The following is a 20,590-nucleotide window of genomic DNA, read 5'->3' as shown; positions in this document are numbered from 1 at the left end:
ATATATCTGGAGGTCACCTCTCTCTCTCTCTCTCTCTCTCTCTCTCTCTCTCTCTCTCTCTCTCTCTCTCTCTCTCTCTCTCTCTCTTTCTCTCTCTCTCTCTCTCTCTCTGTCTCTCTATTATTCTTTCAAATAATTATCTCCCTTACATATTGCTTTACAGGTATGTAATACTTTGTCTCTGTGGAGTTTCTCAGTCATCCAGGTCATGGTTGTCCCAAAGGTGCTTTTTCAAGAGGCAACTGGACTTTCTTTGCTTTTTCTTGAAGACGTTTTGCTTCTCATCCAAGAAGCTTCTTCAGTTTTGGAGAACTGAAGAAGCTTCTTGGATAAGAAGCGAAACTTCTTCAAGAAAAAAACAAAGGATGAGAAGGACGAGGGGGGACATGATAGCAGTGTTCCAATATCTCAGGGGCTGCCCCAAAGAGGAGGGGGGTCAAGCTGTTCTCCAAAGTGCCTGGAGGCAGGACAAGAAGCAACGGATGGAAACTAACCGAGGAGAGAAGCAACCTGGAACTAAGGAGAAACTTCCTGACAGTGAGAACAATTAACCAGTGGAACAACCTGCCTCCAGAAGCGGTGAATGCGCCAACACTGGAAGTTTTTAAGAAGAGGCTGGACAGCCATTTGTCCGAAATGGTATAGGGTTTCCTGCCTCGGCAGGGGGTTGGACTCAATGACCTCCAAGGTCCCTCCTCCTCCTCCTCCTCCTCCTCCTCATTATTATTATTATTATTATTATTATTATTATTATTATTATTATTATTATTATTATTATTATTATTATTATTATTATTATTATATTATTATTATTATTATTATTATTATTATTATTATTATTATTATTATTATTATTATTATAGTCCAGTTGCCTCTTGAAAAAGCACTTTGGGGATAATACTTAGTCAGATGGCTTCCTGTATAGTCATCCCAAAGCAAAATACAAATGAGAGAAAGGGAGAAAAGGAGCTGAGGGATGATGTTGGGAAGGCAGCCAATATTTTAGGGCAAGGGCCTGCCTTGAGGTCCTTGCCCTAAAATATTGGCTGCCTTCCCAACTGTACCTTGAGGGTACAGTATAAAGTTAGTAAGCCTCTTAGTTAATACCTAAGCATAACCTAGAGCGCAAGTAGCTCTTTCTTTCTTCAACCTTTCTTAAATCTGCAGCAGGAATATTCCAGTGACTGGATGCTGCCCTTTGACCAAGCTCTATGAACCAGGAGGAAAGGCACTGGGTTAGACCTCCCTCCCAAATAGGCCAAAGCAAGAGAAGTTGAACATTATCTGGGGAAGCAGAAAGACAGCACGATCAAAATATTGCATCAATATTGCAACCCCCATCATTAAACATTAGAAAAGATTTAATGACTAAAATATAGGACATACAGTATATATCACCTCCAGGATGCAAATAAAGGTGGCATTAAAGAACTGAATGAATAAATAACAGAAATAAAATTAATAGTAAAAAAAATAAAGGACTAAAGCATGCATGTGTGCTTCTTCCTGAGTACCAACAGCCAGCAAGCCAGATTCTAGAATTATTTCCTACCACAAAAAGGGGGAACAGAAGGAGAGAGAAAACACCAGCATCCATTTTAATATAGGGCACAGCAGTAAAACTGAGCAACCCAGCTATTGAACAGAATTAGGAAAAGCCTAATAATAATTCCACCACGCCTCTGGTTTTGATTGATCCTGGGCAACCTTCCAACAGATAGTTCTCAACTTACGACCACAACATTTCCATTGTTAAGCAAGGCGGTTGTTAAGCTGCATTTTATGACCTTTGGGCCACTGTTTTTTAAGCGAAACAATCTGGCTTCCCCCACTGACTTTGCTTGTCAAAAGCCAGGTGGGAAGATTATGAATGGTGATCACATGATCCCGGGATGCTGCAACTGTCTTAAGTACATGCCAGTTGCCAAGCGCCTGAATTTTGATCATGTGACCAATGGGGATGTGGCAACAGTTGTAAGTGTAAAAACTGCTCATAAGTTACTTTTTTCACTGGTGTTGTAACTTCAAACAGTCACTGAACAAATGGTTGAAAGTTGAGGATTACTTATAGTTACTCTTCCTGCATTTTGCTACCGTTCTGGGTCTTGGTACAGTATTGCTCTTTGCTGCAACATCACACGGACCATGGGAGTTGACAAACACAGTTAAACAAATGAAATAAAAATTCACATTATTCCCAGAATTAATTCTGAAAGGTACGTGTCTATACAAGTGCATATGTATGCCATCATTACTTTTTATTTATTTATAAGGACTGTGTCACATACAACAGTTGTAAAAGACTGCAGACGTAACAGGATTTCTTTTTTAGGGCATCTCGGATGGTTAAAGAGAAACCAGCAAATTGATAGCATTAAAGTATAAAATATACTTTATAAAGTATAAAAAATATAAAAGTGTACCTTATCAGGCTCCAGGCAACAGGAAAGTCTCACATCACCGTTGTAGTTGATTCTCTTGGATACCTAATTTAGTAAAAATAGATTGAAATAATAATAATTTAAAATGAATAATAATCGTTCAGACTTGAAATCCTAATTTTACACAAAAAGAATCCTGCTTAAAACTGGCTATATTCTCAGATGCTACCTTAATCATTCTTAGGTCCTTAGTTAGGACTTGAATTATTAAGTTTTCACCAGTCTTAGATTGTAACTTTCAGTATAGATGATCCAGACATAATAATAGTAAATAAAATGAAAATATTTATATAAAATAAAAATAAATCCTGATTGTTTAATAAAAACAAATCCTGATTCTTTTAAAAAGAATCAAAACTGAGCTTGGTTATTTTACACTCAGCAGAGCTATTTATTCAATAGCAAACTTCATTTTTCCAGTGGGACTTCCTTAGTTGCAAATATATTTGGCCTTGCAAATTTGGATTTCAGAATCTATGTTTCAGAGAGGGAGGGAGTCATGGTTTTAAGTCGTGCATCCACAACCTCTCATTGAACAAGAACTTCCCATTTATTTTATTTTTTTCCCATTTCTATAGCTGTCCATCTCAATTCTCCAACTGAATTCCATCATCCCCAGTTACCATCCCAACTGGATAGGAATTAGCTTTCTCTCATTCATTTTTGCCAAACACCAGGTTGGAAAAGGCTATTATTAAAAAAAAAACCAGCAATCATAGCCCCAGTTCATTGTGTTTTAATTAATAAAGATTTGGACATTCTATACATAAACTGTCAAAACCTACAGATTTCTCTCTCTGAAATTGTGTCCTGCTAAAAATAAAGATAAATGGAAACATTGCTTTGGAAAGTTTGAGGCAGAAAAAACAAGCAAACTAAAATATCACTCCAATCATTTTCAAACACGAGGGCCACACGGATAAATTTTATGTTTATTGTTTTTTAAGGGTCAAAGCAGGTGGCGAAATATCTTTACCAAGTTACACAACTATGCAAAACTTTTAATTAGGTCCGTGTTTGTATGGCCTATTATTACTTTTCTCCTTTCCCAATAACAAATGGCTACGTTAAACCGTTTCTCTTTCTTCTGTACTGTTTTTAATTGTAAAGGCTGGCCAAAGAGTGTAATGAAGATCTTTGATTGGAGATAAAAGAAAAACAAGCAACATTTATTTTAAAAAACAGGGATTATCTGCAGGTATAAATAAGTCTAGAAGGCCACACTGGAGGGATTGGCATTCTTCTTGGTTGGGTGTGCAGCCACTGTTTTGACTTTTTTGACCACATTTTGCGGAAACCCCACCACCACCACCAAAAAATGAGCAAGGGAGAAGGGATGCAGGTATGCACTTTAATTCCCGCACCATAAAATGAAGTTTATTATCTTTTGCAAAGAATAAGCTATGCTGATGTAAAGAAGAGAAAGAACAAGAAAAAAAACCCAAGTGCAATTCTATGCATACCCCCTGATTCAGTGAGAATACCAGGCTGGGGTGAGGGAGATGTACAGAATGACATCCTGATAGAGTTTACAAGGATTTGTGAAGCAAACCAGAGATGGGAATAAAGCTAATGCACTCCTTTAAAACCCACACTGCATAACCTGTTTTACTCCAAAATAATCTCCTTCCAGCCAAAACTGCTGTTCTGCAAAGAAACTAGGGATTGCAGCTGAAATCAGCATCTATTTAGTGTTTCCCAATGAACTCGGTCACAAAACTGCTGTAAGCTGACCTAGCTGTAAATAAATCCAATTTGGGCAGGGTATAAGAGCAGAATGAGAGAAAAAAAAAATCTACTTCTGGAGAGCATCTCTGAATTTTTTTTTTAAAATTAAAACCCAAACTGTACTGTTAGATCTAATTACCAAGTTTCTATTCAGCACATAAAGATTGATTCTCTCCTTAAAAAAATAACAACCCATCCGTGCATTTCTGTATACTAGACCTCTTTTAAACAGCAAAACTTCCTGGTTTAAAATATCTTAATGCTGATCTGAGGTTGCATGCCAGCATTATACTGTAGAAAGACACGTGAGAATGAACGACTAATGAGAATCTCCCAAACTGTTCTTTGCCTGTTCTTTGCCTGCCTGCTTTATTTTTCATTTTAAGAAATGCAGTTTGGAGATACGGTCTCCTTAAATGTGATCTCTAGCATTTGGCCCAGGATCTCCTAAAGCAGATGACTCCTTCAGGCCTTGGGTGTCATTTTTTTCCCAAGGATGACCTTTGCTTTGATGCCAGTTGGTAAATCCAGTGTATTATGGATGAATTTATTCTCACCACCGCTGTATGAGGAGCATCCCATACATTGAAGTCAGCATCCTTTTATTATCTTTGGATTATCAAGAGGATATTATTCCTATTCCAGCTTAACCAACTCAAAGCAAAGCCACTCTAATACTTATACCTGCAAGCCCAGCCAGGTTCAATGACTCAATTAAAATTATTCAATGGCTGGGCATTAATAAACAGGTGTCCAAAAAGAGCTACCTCAACTCAACCTTCAGAAAAAGCAGATTTATTAATTGAACACGACTGATTTTTTTCCTTTTCTCTCCAGTGTCTCTTACCAGTTTCACAGCATTGTTAAATAAGCATATTATCAGAAAAGCCAGAAAAGTGCGCAGAAACTTCAATCTGGCATGACACAAATGCTGTAATTTAACGGATGTTATTTCCTGTGTTTCATATTCTCACTAAAGAAAGATTTTACAATGAATTGTAACATTCATTTCACCCCTTTTTTAGTTCTAAATTACAGTATGTTATTTAATGGTTCAGAGTGAAACTGTATCCTTTTGTGCCAATGAAATAATATCCCAAATTGCCAAGATTAAATTTAGGGCCAAGTTACTTCCACAAATACAGAATCCGGAGCAATTCTTCCATTAACAGAGAATATAGTTGCTACTGAAACTCGGCTTAAATTGTCTATTGTGAATATTCAGTTAATGAATTACTTACTCATGAGTTCTATTTTTGTGATATACTGTAAAACCTGAATGTGATGGTCTGTTTGGGGGAAGGCATATCTATTAAATCCAAATTTTCATCCTCTGCATCAATGCACATTATTTGTATCATGATATACAGATTATATAATTATTACAACTGACATAAATTGCCTGGACAGTTTCAGATACATTGGATTTTGTCTAGCATTTTGGGGTGGAGACAGATAAGGAAATCCTCAACTTATGACCACGATTGAGCCCAAAATATCTGTTGGTAAGTGAGATGTTGTGAACTGAATTCTGCACACTTTACGACCTTGCTTGCCACAGTTGTTAAGTGAAGCACTGCAGTTGTTAAGTTAGTATAAAGTGCATCTGGCTTCCTCATCTACTTTGCTTGTCAGAAGATTGCCAAAGGGGATCACATGATCCTGGGAACTGCAACTGTCATAAATATGAGCCAGTGGCCAATCGTCGGAATTTTGATCCTGTGGCCATGGGGATGCTACAACGGTGGTAAGTATGAAAAATGGTCATAATTCACTTTCAGTGCTGTTGTCATTTTGAACAGTCACCAAATGAATGGTTGTAAGTGAAGGGCTACTTGAATAAATTGGATCCCTCTATCCAAAGTCTGGTAAATTAAATCCATTAAATCAAAGGCTTGTACATTGGTAATACAACCAAGAAATTGTAGCTGCAAAAAAAAACCAGTTTGCTAATCTTTGAACATGTAAAAAAACAGGGGACAAAAATTTGTTATTGGAAGAGTTAATTTTGGCCTTATTAGCACAAGGAATCAGGAGCCTAGGTTAAGTTCCAGTTAAGATGTATTGCTGAAACCTACACATAAGAATCTAGTCAATGAGAGTCAGCACTAAATTGGTGCTAGATAAGAGTCAACAGAATTCAAGAGGAGTTGGGCTTAAGCCATCTGTGGGAAAATAGCAATTCTAGGCTAAGTCCTCTCTTGACTCTGCTCCCGGGCTCTGTCTCTTCTTCTCTTACAGGCCTTAGAGATTATAGAGGGAATAAGGAATGGCCTTGAAGGATAGGAGGAAGAGATGCCATCAAAGCAATGGTCAGATAAGTGGGGCTTAAGCCCAGGCCAAGAAAATAACTTGTGAAAAGATCTCAGAAACATTCTTTCCTAGTTCACTTGAAGATAGATTACTAGTTGGGTAAAGAAGAGGGCCTTACCTGACCAGCGTTAACCAGGTTTTTCCTGGTTAGTACTCCAGGGAATCTTCAGAGCTATAGGCTAAGCTAGGCAATTGGAAAAGCTTTCCAGAAAGTGCAAGGGCATAGCCATTACATTGTCCCTAACAAAAACTGAATAGTCAGCAGGAGTTGAGCTTGCCTTAAAGAGACTTTGTTATTATTGGGAGGAATATACTCAACAGAGCTTCAAAAGGGATACGCAATTCTTGTTTCCTCTTTTTTTAAATTTTCAACCCAAGTATCGCTTGTGTTGAAAAGCTGTTTGGTTTAGCTCCCTAAATTGTGGGAACTAATTGAAGAACACTTCAGCTAATTTCTGGACACAGTGGGGATTAGACTAGCTCTCTCCCCTTTTAACAAATATAATTCACGGAAACTTTCACGTGCTTTGCTTGTTTATATTCGGCTGGGCGATCAAGGGCCAGTCTTAACAAACCACGGTTTACAGCACAGGAAGATGTGTGAACTTAATCTGCTGGCCCCCCCTCCCAGTCAAAAAGCGAGCATTAAAGAAGCACAGTTTAACACCAGCTATGAGCAGTGAGGGACATTATTCCCCTGCCACTCATTTAAGTTTATTTATGCTAATTCATAGCCATCAAAATTCATTTGAGGGGTGTAAAAATCCGGAGAGGAGGAGCAAGCCTGTTAAAAATCGGTGCAGAGGAAACAAAAATAAAATAAAATACCAGATATGTAGATCCATTAGCCTCTTGGCCTATGGAGATTCTCAATCATCCAGGCCATTCAGGTCACCAGCCTGTTTATCTGAATACAGACATGCATAAGCAAATCACACACACACACACACACACACACACACACACACGGGCTGCATGGATCTTGTTCCTTAGAACACCCCAACTCTTTTCAGCCTCTTAAGGGTCTGTCTAAAGTTTCCCGAAATTGCTACCGTACTCTTCAAGGATTTATTTCCGGTAGTTCAACTCTGCTCTGCAGCCTCAAAACAATGTTAAGCGATGGAAGCGTATTTCTCGGCTGGGTGTGTGTATGTGTGTGTGTGTGGGGGGGGGAGGGCATCTCTAGGCAAGCCCCCCCCCCGGGGCGGCTGAAAAAACGCACTGAATCTGAATTCTACCCGCGCCCTCCCCGCCCTTGCGCTCCTGAACGGCGCTGCGCATAAAGCCAGCCGGTCTGCGAGTTAACTCCTGCTGTCTCGTGGAACTCCAGGACCTGCTCCGGTTTTATCCACGGCCGCGGTTCCCTAAACCCCAACAAACTTTTCAGGGGGGCCCCGTAAACTAATTCCAAAACCAAAGTCGGGGCTGCAGTGCGGGTGGCTGCTTTGCGCTCAGCGCGTCTGCCATGAAGGAGCCATTGAGATCCGCCCGCGGCGTGGACCTTTGCAGTTCACCCCCCCGTCCTCTTTGCCAGCCCCCTTCCTCGCGTCCGCCTGCCCGTGGCACCCCTGGTTCCGCCCCAAAAGATTAGCAAGGGGTAGGACGGCTACCGGGTCGCAAGGCACCGGCAGCGCGATCCTTCTGCGGTGCAGCCTTTACATTGAATGCAGACCGTGGAGAAGCGGATGGGGAAGGGGGCTCTCCCCCTTCTGTGGGTTGTTTTGGGCCCTCCTCTGGCCAAAAGCAGATCCTAAAGCCGAGCTTTGGTTTGATTAAGGATTGGGGTCTTTTATCTCTCGTGGGGTTGTTGTTGTTGTTGTTTTGCCTAGAGGCCCTGAGCTGCCAGCTTTAGGTTAGTGGTGTTGGGAAAGGAAAGCTCCGAAAAAAACCCCTCTTAGTTCGGGCTTTCCAAAATCGGACGCTCTCCAAATGTCTCGAACTACAAGTACCATCCTCCTTACCAGGGAGACCATGCTGGCTGGGAACTTTGGGAGTGGCAATCCCCAAACCCCTGCAGAAGATCCGTTGGGCGAGGTCTAATTTAGGACGAACCCCCGTTGGCGTTTTCTTGCCTCGCTCTCCAGCTGGCCCTGAGCGCATCTGGAGGAACTAGAAAATTTGGGTATTTTGTGCGTTTTTCTTCGCTCGGCTTTGCCATCTCCGAGGAAGATCCGCCCTGCTCCAATCCAAACCACCCTGGGAGAAGCGAGCAAATCGTGCATGGGATATGTGGAATATTTTTTAATATATTCATCGAGATCAATTTTTTTTTAAAATCTGGAATAAGGATCCCACCCAAGTAGAAAAATCTGCCTTCTCAAATCAGACGTTTCTATCTAGCCGTTGGGGGGGGCGGTCAAGAGGGGATCAAATTTTGCCTTGTTCGTATTTTGCTGGGAGGTGAGACTTCGCCATGAAAAATCTGGATGGAAAATCTGACGCCAAGGTTTAATGCCATTTCACTTTCTCGCTCTTCAAAATGTCAGCTGAAGGAAAGGCACGCCTTAGCTACATACATATGTGTGCATAAACACGCTCAGCGATGGAGAAAACACAAAGGCACTTTGTGTCTTTTTTTTTTTTTTCAAGCGAAGCTTTACGGCCGAGGCGCCTTGCCCGCTTTTTCCAGGCCGTTGATGCTCTGCGCGTCTCCAAATTTTACCTTCAGGATTCGCAGCTGGCTCCGAGTCTGGAGCGTGTAGCTCTCAACATGTGGCAGGCCGGCCTAAAACTTCCAAACATCTGGAGGTGGAGAAGGCTGGCTGCTCAGGACACACACACACACACACACACACACACACACACACACACGCACACACCAGACCTTATAAGAAGAGTGTCTAATTTCTGGTATTATAACCAGAATGCGCTTCTCTCGCAGTCCGCGCTTGTCGAAGGGGCTGCATTCCAATCCTGAACGCACCTGTTGTAAAGCAACTTTCATTTTGAGTTTTCCAATAGACTTCGGATCAGGCCCTTTACGCTTAGTGTGACTTGACTGGGAATTAACGTGCAATTCTAGAGATAACTGGACATGGGCGAAAGGGATATGAAAAGATTCTGAAGTCCAGAAGTTTAGGTCGAACCTTTTGTGGGCCTTCTCCGGAAAGTAACTTCCTCCGAATTGGCCCGTGAGGTTAGGTCAAGGCGCTTACTTTAGAAGCAAGTCTCGCTTCAGCCAGGAGGGCTTGTCGCTGGGAACTAATTTATTTGTTTGAATTTGTTTGAATTAACTAACTAGCTGGCTTTCGCGCGCGGGGTAAATGGAGAGAGATTGATCTCCGAGCGAAATTAACTGTTGCTCCGTTTTAAATATAACTGGCCCTAGGGAGTGGGACTGGGTCAGGTTGAACGTAGTGCGCCGACCGATCCTATGCAACGTTCCTCCTGGCTGAGGAGATGCCCAATCCTAGGCAACGTCCCACGCCAACCAGATCTTAGTTCTGCTGAAATTGCTGGCGGAGCAACGCGTGTGGTATAATTGCGTTGGCGTTAAGAGGCAGAGAGGTTGAGTTTCTCGCACTAAACGCCCCTTTTTTCTTACGCAGCGCCTGGGAAAGGAAGTCGGGCTTGAACTCCACAGACGCTTGCTCCGGCGGAACCTCGGAGGGCGAACTAGTCCTACCGGCCAGCGCTCCAAGCCCGATCCTAGCCTGTCTTAGCGCTTGCTTAAGGATCAGCCTAGTCCCCTCTCCCTTCCTTGGCCGGAGCAAATGCGTGCAAATAGATGGGCTCCCACTTTTTAACCTGGGCGGAGGGAGAAACGGAGGCGCAAAGGCTGGGAAGCTGCCCGCGTCTTTTGCGCCCCCTTACTCTGCCCCTGAGCCTATTTAACGGTCCACCGGACGTTGCAGCGTCGGAATCGACCCGAGCAGTACAGCGGGATCTCTCTCTCTCTCTCTCTCTCTCTCACACACACACACACACACCGTCTCCGCCCGTCGACTTTGTGCGTTATTAAGCGCGCCCCCGGCGTTGTTGGACATTTGCGGGCGGACCGTGCCAAGAGCCGAAAGTTTGATGCCCGCACATAAATTCCACTTGGCAGAAGAGGGCACGAGGTGTAAAAAAAGGATTCTCCCCCACACACACACACAAAAGCGAAGAGAAGGCGGGAAAGTGCCATCTCCAAGTTAGGGAGGGGGTTCCGATCAATTGGGAACTGGGATGTTTTCAAAGGTCCGGTTCCAACAGAGCGCCGAAGCTCTACGTGGATCGTTTGTTTAGGCTAAGCATCCCGTGTGAATCATTCACTGCGTCGGGCTTGGAGAGTCATTAATAAGGGGTCTGACTAGCCTTCGGGTCACATTTATGTCAGCCCTGCGTGGAGGGTGTTCTGGAAAAGGGACGTGTGGCGCCGGGTGGGGGGAGGAGATGATGGTTTGCTTCGGAACGTGACTGTTTTTCGGTTGAAGGTTTCTTAAGGGACAGGAACTCCGCGCTAAGCTCTTTCGTAAGGGGTTCATAAGCCACCCAGAAGCATAAACGGACCGCACGGTCTAGCTTTGTACGACCGGATGGGCTAAAACGCGCGTGGCTGGTTTGGGGTTCAGAGTGTTGTGTGAGCGGAAGGCCATTCATAGTCTCAGATTCAAACTTCAGTGGTTCATAAGTTGGACAATGTCCAGGGAAACCTAGATTCGGACCCACCTTCAGCCACCCAAGCTCCTTGGGTGACTGTTGAGCCCACCCTGTCGCCCAGCTTATCCTACCCCACAGGGTTGGTTTGGGAAGAGTCTGCCGAAGGGAGAACTATCCCGAATTTCTAGAAGAAAGGTGGGTAGGAATCTAAATAAATAAATAAACGGAGGGAGATTTTTTTTTTCTCCTCCCCCTCTCCGGTTCTTTTTCTTAAGGCAGAAAGGCATCCAAGACCGGTGGATCGTGGCTCAACGGACACCCGAGCTTCGATTTTCTCATGCCCAATTCACACGCCTCCTAATCACTTCGCTTCACGCTTTGGTGAGAGGATGCAAGGGTACAGCTTCCCTGCGATGGAGGAAAGATCTGTCCGTGGGATTAAGGGAAGCGAGATCCTCCGGTCCTAAACAGGAGAAGTAAAATAAACCTCACCCTTGCGCGGATTTTTAAGCCCGCGACGCCCCAGGCCGCGTGCGCCAAGCGGTGGGAACCGTCCCACGCTCAAAACTTAACACTATGGAGGCCATGCGTTAAGGAGTTTGCTTAACGTCGCCCTTCGGAGTAGACCACACCAGGCTGAGTAGTCCAACCAGGAGGGTTAAGCGGGCTCTTTGCCCCGAAGCGGGAGGACGGAACGCTGCAAGAACGGGCCAGTTCAGCTCGGAAGTCCTGCTTCCTCGGCGGTGGTGTGGTCTAACCGAGCTATTTGCTCCGTGTAGGGGAAGAAGAGGATGCTCGCAGAGGTCTTCTTTGCACACCAGGGGTGAGGCCAGGTGCTTCTGCCCCTGTGGCCATCCTCTCAAAGACCCTTCTGCTTTGGGGGAAAATGTGGACTTTGAAAAAAACCTTTTTTTCCTTGGCTGGGAAAAATGCATTAGAAATGAGCATGGCCCTTTCAAATGAAAGCCAACTATTTGAGCAAGGCTCCTACAACTTTCTAACTGTCTCCAGGCCATTCTGAGAAATGTAAAGGTTTTCTTTTGCCTCCTTTCCTTTCCTTTCCTTTCCTTTCCTACAAGAGCAGGCTTTTACAAGAGTGTGAGCCAATACTTGTACACTTTTGCTGCGCAATAATCCTATCGGTGGGCCCTATGGGCTGCAGCCAGAGAATGTGGCCGGTGGGCTAGATCTGTGAAAAAAGGATATTGGAAGGCAAGCAAAGTCTCCAGCCCTTGCACACAGGAGGACTAATTCTTGGGTAGGTCAAAGGAAGGAGCCAGGCAAAGGGGAAGAGGGGCAAGGAGTCCCAAGGAAGTTGGTGAAGGGGCCTTATAGAAGCAGAGAAGAAAAAGTGAATCTGAAGATGGAATTAGAAGTCTGTCCCAGTTACAAATGAAGCCAGGAAGAGTTGGAAGTAAGAAAAGAACTCTGGGAAAAGAGAATAAGTACTTAAGTTCTTTTTTAAAAAAAATAAATAAAGACAAAATGCAGATATGGCCCTTATTTGACCACATGGGTTGAGTTGTAAAAACAAAAATAAAAGTTACTAGGAAAGGAGAACATTCTGGAGGGGAACTGAGGAGAAGTCTGAATCCTCCTCCTCCTCCTCCTCCTTCTCCCCCTCTCTCTCCTCTCTCCCTCTCCCTTATGAAAACCAGCATTTAATACACAGTGCTGTGTGGCTTACGTCTGAGTAAAAATACACCTGGGCGGTTAAAAAACACACAATTCAGATGGGAAGGACAAAGAGGAAGAAGCTTCTCTGTGCCCCCAAACTGACACATCCAGTTTGGATGTTCTGAATTATTTCTGAATTCAGAAATAATTCCCACACTTGTTTGAAAACCATAGGATTTCAGCCAAGAAGAATTGGTCTGCTCTTCATATTTGTATGTATGTATATATATATGTATGTCTGTGTGCATGTATACATATATATGCATGTGTGTAGTGTCTATATATGCCTATATGTGTGTGTGTATGTATGTATATATATATGCACTAACCCTCTACACACCCTGCTGGCATCTTTTCCCTCCTGAGTTGGGTTGCCTTCATCTCATCCTCGGCTGATGGGGGGGTGGGGGGAAGGCAGGCTCATCCTTAGTTCAATCACTTTTCCGGTTGCACTTTCTACAAGCAGCCAAACAGCCCCAAGTAAAACTTGTGTCTTGGAAGAGTGTCAGCTGCTGAGACTTGGGAAGAGCAGGCAAAGGAGACAGGAAACCAGGATGGTAAATTTGCATGCCAGCCCATCTTCCTATCCAGTCCAGGATGGGCTGGATCATCATCCTGCACTTCAGCCGTGGGGGACAGGCCCACGGAAAGAGGCGCAGGCCTACGTGTGCATGCATCCAAGTCATAAAAAAAAAAAACCTGCATGGTGCAGGATGTGGTTAGCCAAAAGCCTTCGGTAAGGGCAAAGCAGAGAGATTAATTCAGTGAGGCGCAACCTGCCTTTTGAGGGCCCGAGAACTTGGAGAAGATGACTGCTGAACAAACACAAACGTGCAAGGGGTCAGGCTGGAATGAGGCCTTGTGGCCAGGGAGCAGTGTAAAGCACTGGAGGAGAAAAATGGGTGGAGGTCTCTGTTCCATGCAGGGAGAGGATGGTATTAGCAACAAAACATCACCAAAGGCTAGGGCATTCTACTCACAAGATTGAGTTGATTTTTCAGCTGCTGGGTTCTGGGGAAAGCAGCATGAACTGGGGAAGGGCTACGGCATATTTTCATGACCTTCCCCAATCAGAATCCTGCCCCCCCCCCCACTCGCCTTCTTGAGGCACCTGCAGAGTTTTGGGTCACACTTCTGCACCAGCAGCCTTCTCCTGCCAGCCCAGATCTAACTCAGAATCAGCAGAATCGAAAACCTCTCCTATTTTAGAAATTTGTAATGACAAATCTGCATTTTAGAGGAGGAGGGGGGGAGAGAAAAGGAAAGTTCTTTCTCTCTCTTCCTTCTCCTGGTGAGAGGAAGGAACTGGGTGAGAGTCTTCCTTCTTTTCTCCCTCCCCTCCTTGAAAACTTGGCCCTGGGAAATTTGGAGAGAGGAGTTGCTCTGACATTACCCCCAAATTGTATCTGAAGAGGGATGAGAGGGAAGAAAGGAGAGGAGGGAGAAAAGAGTAAAGGAGGGGGGGAAGGAAGTAGGAAGGTTGGAGGAGAAGAGGAGAAGTGGGGAGAAAGGGGGGGAGAATGGTGAAGGAAAGAGAAGAGGAGAGGAAGAAGAGGGAAGTAGGGAAGAAAGAGAAGAAAGGGAGAAAGAAGGGAGAGAAGAAAGAGTGTGGATACAGTGAAAGGGGAAATGGACGAGCAACATCAAAAGTCACGTGTATGTATTTATTTCATGTTATTAAAAGTATCTTACATATAAGAATGTAAAAAGAAGGCATGTTAACATCTGATAAATATCACGGTGTATGTATGGGGGAGAGTTTGGAAAAATAAAAAAATAAAAAATTATAATTAAAAAGAAAAAGAAAACTTTGCCCTGGGCACAAGGTTGCCATTCAAGACCAAATGACAAGCACGCTTTCCGTTGGCTTGCTCGATTTCTTTTTTTGAGGCAAGCTTGATATTCAGAAGCCGCTTCGAAACAAAAAGCTGGACTCGGTTTTCTCCTGCAGAGAGACACTCCTGGCTCTTTCTTTGCACCATTATACTAAGCACCTGTTTCTGGAAGGGGAGAGGAGAAACCTTTGGATATTCACCATGATTTTATGCAAAGCGAATCTCAGCAAAGGCCGGGCGTAATGCAGAGCAGAAGTTCATTTCTCTGCTTGCTCATCCTGGGCGGGAGGGTGGGTGGGTGGAAATGGGGAGGGAAAGAGAGAGAAAGAAAGAGCAAAAACCCAGAGCAAGCAGCACCCGCTAAGCAAAAAGAGTGCAATTTCTGGAAAAGTGTAAACTTAGGAAGCAGGGAAAGAGGAAGGGAGATGCAAGGAGGGGAGAAAGCCTTACTATCTTTATAGGAGACAGTCATTTTTCTGGTAGGCCAATGGCAGGCAGTTTACCCATTGATTACATATTAACCTGTCTGGAGAGTGCCGAAAAGGAAACTACGCCTGCATTATTGGAAGGTCAAGTTCTAAAGGACGTGTCTATCGCCAAGCAGGAAGAATGTGGCCCAGGCTGTCAAAGGCATGGTCCTCTGCACCTCTTACGACCCCTTTTCTTGCTTCCCAATCTCATAAAACATTGGGTTAGAGCTCAAAGAGGACTAGCTGCTGGTTTTCTTTCAGCTGGGCTGACTGCAGCCTGGTTTCCTGTGCAGGCAGAGCTAAAAGTCGAAGCCAAGACAAGGAGAAATGAGATGCATTTGTGCCCACCTTTGTAGCAGACTTGGGGGCATTGCTTTGTTTCAGAGCCTAGTGACCTTTGACCTTGCGCCTTTGACCGCCTTAAGAGCAGCATCTTGGAACCTCTAGAAGTTGAGCTGTACATTTAAAACAAGGTCTGGGGTTTGGTTTTGCTTTTTTTTCGACCTGCCTGCTTTTCACTAGTAAGATGCTACAGACTTAAAACTACACTCCTAAGAAGACACTTGTGTGTTTTTTCTCTCTCTCTCTCTCTCCTCTTTCTCTTCTACTCCTGGACTTGTTTTCTTTGGGGACCTAGAAAGGGAATTTATTTCTCTCCTTGTATAAAATGGTATTGTAGTCAAGTTACAGGAATGTTGCCGCCTTAATCGTTTCGTAGATTAAAACAAAATTACAGAAACAAAGAAAAGCCAAAGAGTCCCAATCTGTTCATTTTCTCCTTGAAAATAAGGTTGTTTTTTTTTAAAAATATTATATATATACACATGCACTGCTTTCCTTTTTTTTTTAAAGTCTCCTTTCCTCTGAGAAAAAAAATAAGTGGGACAAAATCTGGCTAGCAGAATGTCCCATCCATAAATGAGATTGATACTTTCTTTTTGTAAAAAAAAAAAAAAAAAAAAGGAACTGAAACAGCTAAAGCTTAAAATTAAGAAAGGTCAGCCTATGCTAGCCTGATGGAATTTTTGACTTTTAAACAGCCAGTCCTCATAGGCCTTACCTTGCTTGCAAGTTAGGGATTTCAGGGGAGAGGAGAGAATAGCAACCTGTTTCAAAGGAGGTTTACCGGATGTGTACATATGTGCGTGTGTAATTATGCAAGGGAAATTATGATTCTCTCTTCACAAATTTGAATTTCATAGAATTTGTTTCACGATTCTTTGAATAGTTACAGCTTTAATCATCTGTCCTTGTAGCTTCAGTCTAAAACAAATCAGTTAGACTAGTAATTCTTACAATATGTCTGCATGGTTGACATAATGTCCCGGCTGCAAAATTCTTTACTTCCATTCCTTCAAAAAGCAGCTGAACTATTTGGGGAAGTGAGGGGGCTTGTTGTGTTTGAATGAACTACTTTTTTATTATTATTATTATTATTATTATTATTATTATTATTATTATTATTATTATTATTATTATTATTATTATTATTATTATTGAAATAATAATTAGCAAGAAACTCACAGGGCCCCTTTAAAATAATTATAAAACTTGGAAGAGTTAACACTGACAAATTAAAGAGTCTTTCCTTTTCATCTGCCTGGGAGAAAATGAAATGGGTTTTTTTTTTAAGAAAGCGGTTATATTTTACCTTGTCAATTCTCAGCTCACACAGACATATTTAAATTATCTGCTCAGATTAACTTATCTAAACATCTGTCCCCCAAGATACTATGATTAAATAGATACTTCAAAGCTATAAACTAATGAAACTCAGTACAGAATCAAAAATGCAGTTTATTATAGTAGAATATTCCTCCTTTTTTGATATAACCATAGAATTGAAAAATGAAAGGAAAACACATAAGGAACATCACACATGATTAGTTGGTAACTTAAGATATAAAACAATTTTGCACAGCAAAATATGTCAAGGGGAAAAATAACTGACAAGATTTTTTTATATTTATTGTGGTATTTACTTTCCATATTTTTTTTAAAAGACAGGAGTATCAGTCCCTGACAATAAAATTTGCTGATTAATGCCTTTAAAACTTTGTGAATTTGTGAAGTTACAGAAAATCCAGTTCTGCACCACAATACAACTGTAAAAAAATCTGCATTATTTAAAAAACTGAGCAGTAATGCCATCTTTGTAAATGGTATTAGCATCCTAGACAAGTTTGCAATGGTTTATATTTTGCTTCAGGTTATATCTTAGTGCAATTCAGTCCCTAATATTTAAATCCCCCCCCAAAAAAACCCTCCAATGTTACATTTTGAACACAAAATAACCCTATTAATATAAACAGGGATACTCCCCTTTTAATACTTTGGTTTCCAAATACAGTTGGTGGCATAGCAAGATCTACACATACCCAACTTAAAGTTAAGTTGCAATCACATGCTGCATAAACTACTTTTTTAAAAAAAAATTGTCCCACTTTATATTCTACTCCTTTTAACATCACAACAGTGAACAATTTAGTGCACCATTTAAAAAAAGAGAGACCTACTTCTAAACAGACCTAACTTTTTTCAAATTATCTATAACATTCCTTTATCTGTTGCGTACATTTGAACTGAACTAACAGACAATAAAAGCTTGAATTAAATTATATACCAGGATCCTATAGCATTGCACATTTGACAATGACCAAATGCAAAAAGGAACAAAAAAAAAAAAGGGGGGGGGAAGGAAGAAGGTAGATCATTCCAAAATAAATTTTAGACTGCTTTAAGCAACAATATCATGTAAAATCCAACAAATTGCAGCAAATTTTTTTTTAGCATAAGTTTTAAAACTTCTTTCCAAAGTTCTTGTTTTCCTGTAATACTGTAATCACAATCCACTCTGCTGTTTTTGTTTTACACATGAGAGAGCGAGGAGAGATGTTTCTCAATTCATTTAAAAAGAAGTCTGAAGTTTGAGAGGGGGGGCCACTCAAAGCAGTTTCCAGAACAGATGCAAACTTGAATGGGTAAGGAAGACTCAAAAAGTTGCACTTTTTTGCTTTCAGTTCAAAAAAGTGGTGAAGAAATACAACTTAAAGAATGAATGACATGCCATTATATATATATCTCCAAAGTCCATATCCTAGCAAAAGGAAAAAAAAAAAATCCGTACATGTCCAGCATGCAGGGCATTTATCAATATAATGTCTTTTTTTTTTCTCCCCATAGTCTTTTGAAATATTTATACAGTTAATTGATGCAAGACAAAGTAGTAAGCGTAATAATGCATGAGATGAGGATGGGTTACTAAAAGCAGACTCAGTTCACTGTTTGGCAGCGTAAGGCCAAAGGATCACATCATGAACACGTGTGAGAAGTTGATCAAGGCTCCATTGGGGCAGGTTGATATTCTCTAGGCTTAGTTCAACAACAGATGAAAATTCGGCAATCTGAAGTCTAAAAACTTTCTTTAAATATTTCAGTCAAATGTCCTCGGCACATGCCTGCATTCATAGGTATATGAACACAGGCATATCAGTAGGTATCTATCTACATCTAAAGTTCATACCCTACAGGAAGAATTCAGGGTGGCAAAACTGTTGTTCTGTATTTTGGATAGAGCAAAATGTAAAGGAAATGAAGTTTGAGTAAACTTCAGATGAGTTGATGGAAGTTGGATTGCAGGCACAACACACACACACACACACACACACACACACAAGCTAACTAACGGCTGGAGAGGGAGAGAAAGGTCAGGATCTTGTAAGGTTGACCCTCTGAGTCAGTCCAGCTTAAAAAGTACCACCAAAAGTTGCATTAATTCTTTTAAACAGAATACGACCATAACGGTGGCGTGTACATAGCAAGTATTACTTGGATGGCCCCACATTAACAATAATTAACCTGGGGACCAACAGACTGACCTTACTCCCCCCCTCCCATCCTCCAGCCTTAGGAACTTTTGCGCACGTGCTCGCTCGCCCTGGGTGTGTGTGTGTGTGTGTGTGTGTGCGCGCGTGCCTGCCGTGTGCTCTGAAGAGCGGCCAGGGGCTGTCAGGGCGAAGGGGGTTGGCGGGTCGGGGCCGAACGGCGGGATGGGTAGGTTGGTGGGTGGGTAGGTGGGAGAGAAGACCACAACTCACATGAAAAACTCTGGAGAAGAGGGATTGTCGCTGCTGGATCCGTTTTCCCGGAACCCGCTGCTGACCAATTTCTCGTATTTTTCCTTGTAGGCGTCCCTCTCCCGGACCAGCCTGGAGATCTCCTGCTTCAGATGTTCCACTTGTTGGAGCAACTGGTTCTTCTCCGATTCCAAGACGTGCCGCTGCTGGACCCGCTTGAAGCGGCAGGACTGCGCGTAGCCTCGGTTTTTCAGGGTCCGTCGTTTCTGTTTCAGCCGGATCACCTCTTCCTTGCTGACGCCCCGCAGCTGCCGGTTGAGTTCCCTCACCGACATGGTCACCAGCTGCTCGTCCGAGAAGCGGTCGTCGAAGTGCAAGCCCCCGTGGTGCGGCGGCGGCTGGTGGTGGTGGAGACCCCCGCCGCCCAGCCCGCCGCTGCCGCCGCCGCCGCTGCTGCTGCTGCTGGTGCTGCTGGCCGAAGACTGCACGCTGCCCGGCGGCTGCGGCTGCGGATGATGGTGGTGGTGGTGGTGGCCGCCGGCCGGGTGGTGGTGGTGGTGGTGGTAGTGGGGCGCGCCGCCGCCGCCCCCGCCGCCGTTCTGCTGCTGCTGCTGCTGCTGTGCCGCCGCGGCCGCGATCACCGCCGACACCACGGCGGCCGCCGAGCCGATCTCCTCCGGGGGCATGGAGCCCCCCGACCCGCCGCCGCCGCCTCCTCCGCCGCCCCCGCCGCCTCCTCCGCCGCCCACGGCCAGCTGCTGCCCTCTGGCATAGCCTTCGAAGCCGGCCGCCGCCGCCGCCGCCGCGCTCTGGAGCTGGTGGTGGCTGTTGTTGATCAGCGCTTCCACGGCGTCTTCCGGGCTGAAGCCCAGGGCCTCCGGGTTGAGCTGCTGCGGGTAGCCGGTCATCCAGTAGTAGTCTTCCAAGTGGGTCTTTTGGTCGCTGCCGCCGGAGCCCGGGCTGGGGGCCGAGAAGCTGGGCGAGGGGGGCACCGAGCTGCACGGCGTGCTCATGGGGGTGGAGGAGAGCGAGCCCCCGGCGATCAAGCGGCCGCACTGGCTGATGATGCGGTCCGTCTCCACCGGCTCCTTTTTCACCTCGAACTTCATCAGATCGAAGTCATTAACATATTCCATGGCCAGGGGACTAGTGGGCAGGTCGGCGCTGTGCAGGGCCAGGTCCGAGGCCATCCTTTTGCCGCCGCCGCCACCGCCACCTCCGCCGCCACCGCCGCCGCCCGTCCTCCAGAAAGGGTGCGCTCCCGGAGCCAGGGGGCTGCTCTGGCTTGCCAGCGGATGAGCCAGTTTGCTGGTCGCCTCGCGGAAGCCGCAGCGAAAAGAAGCTGCCGTCCGGGGCTGCGCGCCGCTCCCTTGCCGCCTCCTCCTCCTCCTTCGCCGCCTCCTCCGCTTGCTCGCACGCTCTGCCGGCGCCGGGGCGAGCCGGGATCAGCCGCCGGCAGCAGCAGCAGC

General features: G+C 44.3%; 1 protein-coding gene across 1 annotated transcript; it reads right to left on the bottom strand.

The window, feature by feature from the left end:
• Nucleotides 1-19,138: 19,138 nt before the first annotated feature.
• MAF (MAF bZIP transcription factor) lies at nt 19,139-20,311 on the bottom strand. The gene has a single exon (XM_015816778.1). The coding sequence runs from the start codon at nt 20,309-20,311 to the stop codon at nt 19,139-19,141; it is 1,173 nt and encodes a 390-aa protein (XP_015672264.1).
• Between the last annotated feature and the right edge of the window lie 279 nt (nt 20,312-20,590).

Source organism: Protobothrops mucrosquamatus, unplaced genomic scaffold, assembly GCF_001527695.2.
Source record: "Protobothrops mucrosquamatus isolate PMUCROS unplaced genomic scaffold, P.Mucros_1.0 scaffold497, whole genome shotgun sequence".
Lineage (NCBI taxonomy): Eukaryota > Metazoa > Chordata > Lepidosauria > Squamata > Viperidae > Protobothrops > Protobothrops mucrosquamatus.
The sequence above is the reverse complement of the archived record's forward strand: the minus strand, read 5'-3'. Positions and strand labels throughout refer to the sequence as shown.